The following is an 11,820-nucleotide window of genomic DNA, read 5'->3' as shown; positions in this document are numbered from 1 at the left end:
CGAGTCGGCTTGCAAGCTATCTCATTTATTATGGCATTAGCTCAAGCCTAATTTGTTTATGAGCAAATGAATTAAGTTGGCATTAGTTCAAGCCTAACTGTTTTAGCTCATCGAGCTCAGCTCATGATTCATTTATCGAAAGGAGCCCAAGTTGGTCCGGTTTGTCCATTCTCGACTGATATGTTGGCGAAATAAAATGTTTTGACTTAACATAGTAGATTTGCTCTACATGCTTCAAATTGTTTCAAAATTGAAAATAGTATTTTATCTCAAAAAATGATATATTAAATATTACATGCTTATAAATTTTATGTTTAATATTTAAAAAATAAAAAATTGTCAAGATATTATAAACCAAATTTATATTCAATGGATTTAAATATTATTAGATTTATTTTAAAATTAATGCAACAGAAATTCTTCATAAATAATACTAAATTTAAAGTATTTATTTATTTTTAAACTATAATTATATATTCACAAAATATAATGTGTATATAATTTAAAAAATAAAAAAAATTGTACATAAATTAAATTGGGATTGGCCACCCCTCTTATACTGCCGCCGAGGCCAGACCGGGGACCGGCCGACAAAATCAGATCCCAATATGGTTACCATTACTCCAGCCCGAAAAACGTGAAAGCCAGAAAGGGTGGATGGCATGTGCGGAGCGCCACGCGAATTAAATCGAGACAGACGGGCGGGCGCGAGATCTGGCGCGATCTCTAACAATTAGGGCTCGCGAGGCTCCCCACCTGGGAAATCCATTTACTGGTCCCTACTTTTAGCCACTATAATGTTGCCACATTGGTTGGTCCCGACCTCTTCCCCTCGCCAGAATTGATCATCGAATCTCGCTCTGCTTCGCCAGTTCGCTCACCATTCGCCCGAAATCTCCATGACCAAAAAGTTGTGGCTCAGATTCCCCCAGTCCTGGCCTACTCTTATGGTTTGCGACCTTACTGTAGAGAGAGTTAGGGTGGAACTGCGAGGAGAGAGGGAGAGAGAGCGAGGGTTCTGGAGTTAGGCATGCCGAATCGACAGCTCCCTTCGCCGGCCATAACAGCCTCCATGTTTCTACTTGTACATAAACCCACGATGGCAAGATGGGCGATTGTAGATAGGATTGCACTGGGTGCTAATGTGAGGCGAAGGAGATCAAGGGAGGAGAGGAATAGAGAGATAGACATGAGGCTGCGACCACCGGAGTTTCTTTCCTGTTTCTATGGTTTCTTTGGTGAGTGACCGCTGCCTCTTCTTGGCGTTTTCCTTTCTTTTTTCTTTTGGGCTTGTTTGTTGTCCTGTTACTCCCTGCATATCAGTGAATGCATTAGGTGCCCGACATTTCAGTTGGGAACATGCATGAAGAATTTAACCGTTTCTTACTTATATGAGTTAGGGTTGATTTGAAACCGTTTGTCTCATCCGTGGTTCATTTACATTTCGGAATCAGTAATGGGAATGAGCCCAGTGAGGGAGCTGGCTAAGGTGACTGATTTATTTTGGAAGCTGACATTTTATTTATTCGTTTGTTGTATGTTTGTTTTCTTAACTCGGGATTTGCAGATGAGAAAACCTTACACGATTACGAAGCAGCGAGAGAAGTGGACAGACGAGGAGCATAACAGGTTCTTGGAAGCGCTCAGGCTGCATGGCAGGGCATGGCAGCGTATTCAAGGTAATGATATTCATGAGCTTTATTTTAAGTGCAGGCTTCTAGTTTGTATTTATCCATTTGTTGATTTTGCTTTCTATTCATCTACGAGGCTGCAAACTGAACTTGGATCATGCCCTATTTCAAAGATTTGACTCAGTGCATCAAAGATATATTATGTTTGATATATCATTAAGAAATTATCTTGATTGGGCACGAATCTTGAGGCAAAATTAAGTTTGAAACTTCCGAAATTAAATAACCATATGAACTCTGATCTCAGCAAATTTACAGTCGAATTGAACGTCTCGAAAATACAAACCCAACGACACCAAATTCGACTCAATCCGAGTCCAAATGAGTCCAAATCAAAGACCCAAAGTGCATTTGAAAAGTTCAAACCATAAATGGATGACCAAACGATTTCTAAATATGACATGCTTATAGTCGAATCGAGCAACTTGAGAAAAATCCAACGAGCCCAAGATCGTTGAATTCTAACATTATTAAGACATTCAAATGCCCAATAAATGGTCCACGATCAAGGGGATCAATATCGGTCATCCATTCAAACTACTCCCTATGTACCCTTGATCTCCGTCCTATTTACTGTCCATTCTACTCTCAGAAAATTATAAATAGACCCCTCCTTCCTCATTGAGGGAGACTCTAGCAAGGAAGATAAGGAAGAGAGAAACTAGAGTTCTCTTGCCATCAGACTCCTCATTGACCACCGTCGAACCACCGAACATTGTTGGACTATCGCCGAACTTCTTCCCGGCCACCGACTGACGCTGAACTTCTGCCCGGCCACCAATTGACGCCGGGCACCACCAACTGATGCCTTACTTTTGTCCGACCACCAACTGACGTCGGACTTGTGCCCAGCCACTAACTGACGTCGGACTTCTGCCCGATCGTCGAATGACGCCAGACTTCCGCCTGACCACAAGCTATCGTCAAACTTATGCCTGGTCACAAACCGACGCTAGATTGACACCCGACCATCAATTATTGTTGGTCCTTCTAACCACCGTCGCCCGACTACGGCCTTTTTGACCACCGTCGCCCGCCGACTGCGGTTCTTTTGACCTCCGTCGCAAGACTATAGTCTTTCCAACCTCCGTTGCTTGTCGACTATGATCCTTCCAACCCCCGTCGCCAGATAATGGTCTTTCTGACCATTGTCGCCCATCGACTGTGACCTCTGTCACCGGATAACAATCTTTCTGACCTTTTCGCCCGCTGACTATGACCTCCGTCGCCAGACTACTGACTTTCTGACCTCCGTCGCCAGACAACGATCTTTCCGAGCTTCGTTACTTGTTGACTACGGTCTTTCCGACCTTCGTTGCCCGTCAACTACAACCCTTCCGACCTTTGTGGCCTGCCGACTACGGTCCTTCAGACCTCCTTTGCTAGACAACAGTCTTTCTGACCAATGTTGCCCACCGACTATGGTCCTTTCGACCTCCGTCGCCAGACTACGGTCCTTGTGACATCCGTCAACAGACAATGGTCTTTCTGAACTTTGTTACCTGCCGACGACGATCCTTCTTACTTCCATCATCAGACAACGGTCCTTTCGACCTCTGTCGCCAGACTACAGTCTTTCCAACCTCATTCGCTCGTCGACTATGGTCCTTCCGACCTCCGTCGCTAGATAACGGTCCTTTCATCCTCCGTCGCCTGCTGACTACTGTCATTCCGACCACCATCGCCTGACTACGGTCTTTCCCACCGACTATGGTCCTGAACGAACATGTTAATACTGATTCTTCCAATTCCCACCATGTAATGCACTTTATATGATGTATATTTGCTATACTCATTTGTAATTGATTGCAAACACTAGTGGATTCATTCAAACTGGGTTAGGCCCCATGGGTTTTCCCATTTTTTAGGGGTTTTCACAAAAAGATTTTAGTGTCTCTTATGAATGCTACACTATCTATTTTATTTGACTCTACTTTATCTGATTGTGTACTGGATATTTGTACAAAGCTAAGACCTTAAACTTTACATTTCTCTATCGCCGTGAATATTCCATGACACAACAATGTTAGTTCATTCTACTCATAAATTTGTGAATAAGCTTGTTGTGTGCTTGAAAATTTGTGGGTTTCTTATGAAGATCCAACACACATAACAAAAAAGAATGCAGTTGACGCTACAATTTTTTTTTAAGAAACTCGACGAAAGAAAAAAAATCATAGGACCTGTTCCAGATGAAATGATCAATTATATAGATAAGTCGCAAAAGTCCACTTTTTCTTTAAAACATGAAAGGCCTGCTAAGAATTTTTGTTGTTGTTGGCCAATCTATCATAAAAATGCAACCTCCATAGACTATGTAAGAGGTCTAAAGTGTTTGCTTAACATAGAAACGTGGGATATATCAAAGATAAATTCACTTGTAAACTATTGCTTAAATTCCTTGATACCTACCTTGATTTGTAAACAGCATTTTTACTTTTGTACCATTGATGGTTTAAGATGTGAGATCGACAAGAGCATTAGGGAGCGATGGTGTAAATCTTGAAGAACCTATGGCTGATAATTATTTTTTGTACTAGTTGGCAAACATAAACTGTTTCCCAATGACATGAAACCTAATCTAGGCTCAAATTGAAGGATCATGCTTTTTGTTTTTGAATCCTTGGTTTTATTTGGTTGAGGAAAAGATATTTTTCTTGTGTGATGGATTTCAAGGATTTTATCTCTAAAGATGGTTTAATTTTATATAAGAGAAACGGAAAAAAAATTTCCCTTTTAAATGTTTAAATAGAATCTGGGATTTATTTTTAACATGCTGTAAAATAGCAGATATGTTTGTAAAGGTTTAAATTTGCAGCATTTACATTTGATTTGTGTTTGGAACTTTCCACAAAATTGACCATCTTTCTCCATTTTGAAGACTGCTTAGAGCATGTGTTCCGGTTAGAAAATAGAACTAGCCTATTAATAATACACGATGACAGCAGATGTTACAGCGCTGTAGTTTATTGTCATACTTGCTGTAGTTTTTTTATCTGGTCCATTTAAGTTGAATCATCTTTGTTAATAACTTTTGAGAAAGCTAAATTTCTTTATAGAATCAATTTATGCAATTATTATCATTATTCTCATTTTTTAACAGCTCGTCTCAATTTTGGATATATATATTTCATTGAATTAAGATACTATCTTATACTTAAAACTTAAAAGCACAATGGCATTTGTCATTGATCTCATCTCTTTCCCTCTAAGATAAGATGGATCATGAAAGCATCATGTAAACTTAGAGATTTAAGGCCCAATGAATTAAGCTTATGTTCATTGTGATCCATGCTCTATGCGATCATTTGAGTTCCAATATCCTAATTATATTGGAAAAAGTGAATGTTTAGTTTCTATGCTTGAGCAAGAATACAAGGTAAAATAAAAGAAATTGATGTAGAGCTAGATGCGTATGTAAATATCCAATGTTGAAATTAAACGCCTTAGATTAGAACAACAATTATTCTATCTTTTAGCGATTTAAATAGAGATTAAATACAATAAGAGGGGTGATGTAGCTTAGGCCAAATTACACGATAATCGTTTAGGATCACAACATTAATAAATTCAATCAAGCTTAGCATAACATGGAGGATTTTCAAAGGAAATCCCTAAATTAACATTTAGACTAGTCACTATTCGGAAATCCCTAAATTTTTTTTCCCATTTCTGTAACAACTCTTAAATTAAAATTTTTTTTCACAATCTTATGATGCCACAATTGAGAGGGATTGAGAAGGAATAAGGTTTGGGAGAGAGTTTACCTTCGTCGAAACTCGGAAGAGAGTAGACAGCAAAATACGAAGTACTGGAATTTCTGGACAACAAACGGGGATCTTCTGGACAGTAGGACAGCGAGGGAGACTTGCTGAAACTTCTGGACAACAATCTAGAATCTCCCGGGCAGCAAGACAACAAAGAGGAATGGCTGAAATCTCTGGACAGCAACTTGAACTGCTCTTGGACAGCAAATTGGGTGAACGAAAGAGGTGGGACAACAGCCTTTAAGTTGACGAAATTTTGTAGGAGTCAATGCTAAGGAGGAGGAAGTTGAGTGGTCGGCCAAGGCTAAGTAAATAGGGCTGTTTTGGTTCAGATTTTCGTCGTGGACTAGGAGGGATTCAATTCAAATTTTTGAAATTAAATTTAGATTTGATGATGGAGATAATTAGGGAACTTGATTTTAATTTCTCTAAAATGAAAGATAGAAAGAGAGAATAAGGGGAAGGGGCGGCCAATTGGCTCCTTAATTGGAGCTCCCAATTGGGAAGGAAGCGATTAAAAAGAGGGAAGGGGTGGCCGGTGGTTAGGGTTTGGAGGGGAAGGCCGGCGGCTATGGGAGATGGTGGGGCTAGGGCCGGCGGTGTGGCCTCAGAGCCGGCGGTTTGGAGGGAGGAGGTGGTGGTAGCCAACGGTTTGGAGGGGAGGGGGGAAGATGGCCGACGACTTGGAGGGAAAAGAGGGGTGGCCTGCGATTTTGGGAGGGAGGAGGAGATTGACCGTGAGCTCGGACGCTTCTTGCGGCTGACGGGTGATATGTTGCCCTCACTTAGGGACTTCAACTCTCTCAAGAGCTCTCAAGACTCACCAAGACATAAGTGGAGAAAATAGTTTCATGATAATCATCATCCCCTCTCAAGAAGAGAAAAGTGGTATAAATAGTCAAGTACAATAGTAAACATGAAAAGACAAAAGTGCCCCTCAGGGGTCACAAGAACCTACTCTCAAAAGTGAGGGTAAAATCGGAAACAATACAATAATAAATAAAATACAAATAATAACTCAGAAATAAAGGGATGCAATCGTGGCCGTCGATTTTCGGCCCTATCTCTAATAAACCCTCCACTATCAGATGTCCTCATAAAAAATTTATGTAAACTATATATGCTGTTGTTTTCTTTAGATTAAAGTTCTAAGTAAATTTGAAAACCCTGGCTATTCCATGTGAACTGAATGTGGCCGAATTCTATGGTTAGATAGTATTACATGGGCTGGTTCACTGTCACTTCACATTGGATCCAACCAAGCACTCCTGTGGTCGTGGGTTTATAATCTCAGAATGCATGAATTACCTATGGCTACAGCACAACTCTCCCTATGCATCATTCTCATCATCAAATAATGGAAAGTTTTGGTTGATTGTAATTTTAAAAATAAAGAAAAGAAACGTTTCACTTTTAGTTCTCATATTTTCCCCTTTTACTGCTCGAAGATAGCATCTTGGATTTTAATTTGGATTTCTTAGAATTATGCAAGTATTGTTACAGAAATGGGAAAAAAAATTCTAATAGATTTACATTATACTTCTTTATTGATTTGTCAACTTACATCTTGCTTGATGCAATGCAGAGCATATCAGTACAAAGACTGCTGTTCAGATAAGAAGTCATGCGCAGAAGTTTTTTTTAAAGGTTGAATTACATTTCGCTTATGATTAGCTTTACTTGCACAATCTAGGATTCTTTTTTTTTTCCATTTAAAACTTATTTCAGCAATAAGTTAGTTGCATGAATTTCATTGACCAATGCTTCTAAAAGGCTCATTTAGTCTAGGAGAGAATTTTATTTATTTTATTTCTACTTTATTTTTTGAACTTTTAAATTTAGTTCCACTTATTTGCTTCATCTACTGCTCAAGTTGGCTTGAACAAATTTTGAAGTATTTTGCATTAAAATTTTGCTATTGAGCAGAAATGCTAGAACTGCAGGTTTGGCTGGCATAACCTTTCAGATATATCCAAAAATCAGTGAGGAGATCCTTTATTACAAAAGTAAACATTAACAGGCATCTGATAGGAAGTGCTGGTAGAAATTTAGGAAAAGCCTTGATTGAAATCTGATTTCAGCAATTTTAGAAAACCACCAATACAAAAACTAGGAATAGAATACACAATAACACTTTTTTTATTGAAAGTTTTATGGAAGAAAATACAAGATACAAGTGATCTTCAATTGGAGAGAAAGATCCGGCTCTCCCAAATCTCTAGATGCCGCTAGAGCCCAAATACCTAAGAGTGATCTCAAATTTCAGCCAAATTCAAGATGCCCTAACCTTAAGAAAACAAACTATTTAATGCATACAATCCAAAAGGAAATTTCTAAACAGTCCATACATTCGAATTTCCCTCACTTCTCCTAAAACCTTTCTAATATGCTCTTTTGAACTTGGCGGTTTGATCGGCATATGCAGGAGGCGAAACTTCTCTGCCTTTGTTGTCCGTAAGTCGGCCCTGTATCGACCAGCTAAATCGGTCAAGTGGACCGGTCTAACAATACTCTCCTCCCAAACACTCACCTTGTCTGCAAGGTGGAAAGGCGACACCCTCCTCCATTCCCTCGTCATCACAAAAGGTAAGAATCCAAAGAGTTCTGTCCTTACACCTGTGCCCCGGCGTATACCTCTCATCACATTTGAAATAGAACCCCTTTACCATCTTTTCTTGTAATTACGTTTTTGTGAGATTCTTGAAGTTGTCCCCAGGTCTTCCTCCTACAGTATTTTCCTTCGAAGTCCCCCGAAAAGTATCTAGTGTTGGCTCCTTGGATACGAATAAGGTGATGGTCATCCTGTACGAGCCTCCTGAGTTGCTGCCTACCGTTCCTCTCTCTAGGTGCCTCTGATCCTCCACCAACTGAGCTAGCTCCATAGCCTCTCCTAATTCACGAGGCCTCGTCACTCTAATCGCTGCACGGATCTTTGGTTTCAGTCCCTTCATAAAGTTCCCCTCCACTACAGTTTATGAAAGTCGATCCAATCGATTGGCGAGGTACTCAAATTGCTCATGGTACTCCACCACTGCCCCCTCCCTCCTGCATCAAAGCGAAAAATTGCTCATAGAAGTTCCCTCCATTGCTGGTTTGGAAACATCCCAACAAGCAATCCTTAAAGTCCCTCCAAGTTCATATCGGCCGCCTCATATCCCTCCACTGGTACCATGCTAAAGCTTTCCTTTCCAAGCACATCCCGGCTAATGTCAGCCTCTCTCCCTCTATCAACATGTATAAGGTAAAGTACATTTCCACCTTGTAGATCCACCCATAGGCATCCACTCTCTCAAAAATAGACATCTTCAACTCCGCACCCTCAGATTACCTCCATTCCCCTGTTCCCTTCATAATTTCCCATTCTCCAAGGGGGTGGTTCCCCCCAAGTGTCCCAATCATCCATTCTATGTTCATACCCAAGCTTTTCATCAAATTCTCATATTCTCTTTTCAAATTCAACACCCCTTGCATCATAACACCCCCCTTTTCAAATTGTGCCCCCCTTTGGTCATAATTACCCCTTCCATTTCAAATTTCGCCTCTCTCCTCTCCAAATCAACTCCTCTTCATTCTTTCCCTACCTCCTCCCGCCTCTCCCCATAGCCTCTACTCGACTCCTCCCTAGGAATAGGCCTTAGGGGAGGCATTTTTCCTGTTTCCTCCAAAATCTCCACCTCTTGATCTTCCCTTTGTCTGATTGGCTTAGGGTTTTCCCCACTTCCCTGGTTGTCGGTGCCTTCCCTCACATATGATGGCGGTATTTTGGTTTGGACGTTGAGCACTTTCTTCAATATTTCCTCAAGGGTGAAAAAATTCGAATCAATTTTATCATGGATGACTGATATATCTGATGAGGATATCTACTGGATATTCTAGCACGAGGAGACATCGATGATCTACGGCTACGCTCGTATCTTTTATTTTTTATTAATGTATTGTAATTTTATTATTTTAGTGTTATTTTCCGTTTTTACCCTCACTTAGAGGGACTAGATGCATGTAACCCCAAGGGTAATTAGGGTCTTTTGTTTTGTTCTTGTATGGGGCCTATTTATAGCCCTCTGTTCCCTCTTATGAGGTTAATGATGATTGTGAATGAAAAATTTCAGATTTTCTTGTTTGATCTTTTTGTGAGTTCTTGAGAGGAGAAATCTTAGGAGAGGGCCTTGCAACACCCGTCAGCCGCCGGTGGATTCCGGGACTCACGATTAGTACTCGTAGTATTTTCTTATCGTGTCTTCCTTTCCCCTACATATGGCCACCTCTTCTTCCCCAAACAACCGCCGGCCACTTGGCCCACTTCAAGTCCTCAAGCCGTCGGTCAACCTCAATAAGATCCCTTCCACTTAACCCACACCCCTTCTTCCTTAGCCAAACACCACCCAAACCCCAAACCCTAACCGCTGGCCTTCCCCTCCCATGGATCCAAAATTGATTGTCTTGCCTCTTTCCAAAAGTGGAGCATGAAGATTAGGAGGAAACTCCAATTCAAAATCTGATTTCAAATTCAGATTTTAAATTCTTTCTTAAATTGACATAATCCATATTAGGAAAGTGCTCAATTCGAGGATCTAATTTACCTAGCCTAAGCCCTTGGCCGCCGGCTTGAAGCCTCCAAAGCCCACCCCTTTCTCTCCCACCCATCGACCCTCTCCCCTACTACAGCAGTCGGCCCCATACGTTTTCCCCAGCCAAATTTGAATTCAAATCCACCATAAAACCTTTCCTAATTTGGTCCCATTAATTTAGGAGTTGATTTCTATTCAAATTCGATTATTTGAATTTCAAATTTTCTCTTAAATGATCCTCCTCTAATATAGGAAACATTCCCAATTAATTTAAATCTGAAATCAATTTCAGATTTAAATCATCAATCCCCTTAATTGCATGGGTCCACCTCATTAATACCTAAATCCCTCCCTCCCTCTCTCCTTGGATGGCCACCTTAACTGCCCCCCCTTTTAATTAGTTAGATCCCATAAATTAAGGATCTAATTAATTCAATCCCCTCCCCACTTTCCCTCCTAATTCCCAATTGTTTCAAATTTAAATTTCAAAGAAATTAATCCCCAATTACTCACTAGATTTGAAATTATTTTCAGATTTAGCCTTTTTCCCTTCTTCCCATTTTGCTTGGATGAGCCTACCCGACCCCTCTCACTCTCTATTTTCTCTCTTAGTCAATCATGCATGGCCGACCCAGATGTTGATCATGGGTTCGTAGAGGCTTCTCTGGGCCGAACCGGCATTCTCCGATCCCCATTCGTCGATTTCAACTTGGACATCGACAACTCCGTAGAAAGCTACATTGAACGCATCATCTTCACGGTGGCACCGTCAATTGATGAACACCTCCCAATCGGATCGTGGACAATCGTGGGACGTCAACCAATCCATTCGTCGCTGGCTACCTTTCCAACAACAAAGTTCTTGGGCTCCTTCTTCCTAGTGGTGATATCTTCTCTAGTGTGGAGCATCTTCTTTCGCTAACCCCATGAGTGAATGAGCGAGGAGGTCCTCAAGGTGAAACCTCTCATTATTAAATTGGGGATTTTGTTATTGCACTCATAACTTTACTCTTGTCTTTGGAGTTTGATTGAATTATCTTGGTTAATCTAAATTGTACTTCTTTGCCTAAGCAAGTTAAAAACTACGAATTTGTAAAATCTCTTTGTTGTGAACAATAATTTTGTAATTGGAGAAGCTTTAGACAATTGCTCTTCTTAATTTCTCGCTAACTCCTGATAGTATTCACATCAATATCATTTTTTAAATATGAAACTTGAGTTTGGAGATCTGAAATTTCATATTTCATTGTCTGATCTACCATTCGAATACTTCTACCTTTCTTCCCGCCATAAGTCCCCGAATCTTTGTTGGGCTCAAAAATCCAGATTTCCACCACAAAAACAACAAAATTCACGTCCTGAAATAGAAAAAAAATTGCTGCAGGAATTCTCAAAAAACAGCCCAAAAAAAGTCTGTAAACCTCTCTGATATTAATTTGATAGGAAGTGCTTGTAGAAATTTAAGAAAAGCCTTGACTGAAATCTGATTTCTGCAATTTCATAAAACAAACAACAAGAAAACTAGGAATAGAACACATAAGAACACTTTTTTTATTGAAAGTTTTATGAAAAAAAAAAAATACAAGATACAAGTGGATATTCAATTAGAGAGGAAGATTAGGCTCTCCCAAATCTCTAGACGCCACTAGAGTCCAAAAACTTAAGAGAGATCTCAAATTTCAGCCAAATTCAATATGCATTAATCCTAGGAAAACAAACTATTTAATGCATACAATCCAAAAGGAAATATCTAAACAGTCCCTATATTCAAATTTCTCTCATAAAACCTTCCTA

General features: G+C 40.1%; 1 protein-coding gene across 5 annotated transcripts in view; it reads left to right on the top strand.

Moving 5' to 3' along the window:
• Window positions 1-754: 754 nt before the first annotated feature.
• LOC110100892 (protein LHY) overlaps window positions 755-11,820 on the top strand; it is a 33,709-nt gene continuing 22,643 nt past the window's right edge. Inside the window, exons 1-4 of one of the 5 annotated variants that reach the window (XM_020828625.2) lie at window positions 755-1,238; window positions 1,455-1,489; window positions 1,568-1,679; window positions 7,044-7,105. In XM_020828625.2, coding sequence (XP_020684284.1) covers window positions 1,031-1,238; window positions 1,455-1,489; window positions 1,568-1,679; window positions 7,044-7,105 — 417 coding nt within the window. In that variant the 5' untranslated portion in view covers window positions 755-1,030. Of the gene's footprint in view, window positions 1,239-1,400; window positions 1,490-1,567; window positions 1,680-7,043; window positions 7,106-11,820 lie in introns of those variants that run through there. The other 4 variants (XM_020828618.2, XM_020828612.2, XM_020828628.2 and 1 more) reach the window with 4 other exon arrangements.

Source organism: Dendrobium catenatum, unplaced genomic scaffold (genome assembly GCF_001605985.2).
Source record: "Dendrobium catenatum unplaced genomic scaffold, ASM160598v2 fragScaff_scaffold_672, whole genome shotgun sequence".
NCBI lineage: Eukaryota > Viridiplantae > Streptophyta > Magnoliopsida > Asparagales > Orchidaceae > Dendrobium > Dendrobium catenatum.
Note: the sequence above shows the minus strand (reverse complement) of the source record. Positions and strands in the feature narration are given on the sequence as shown.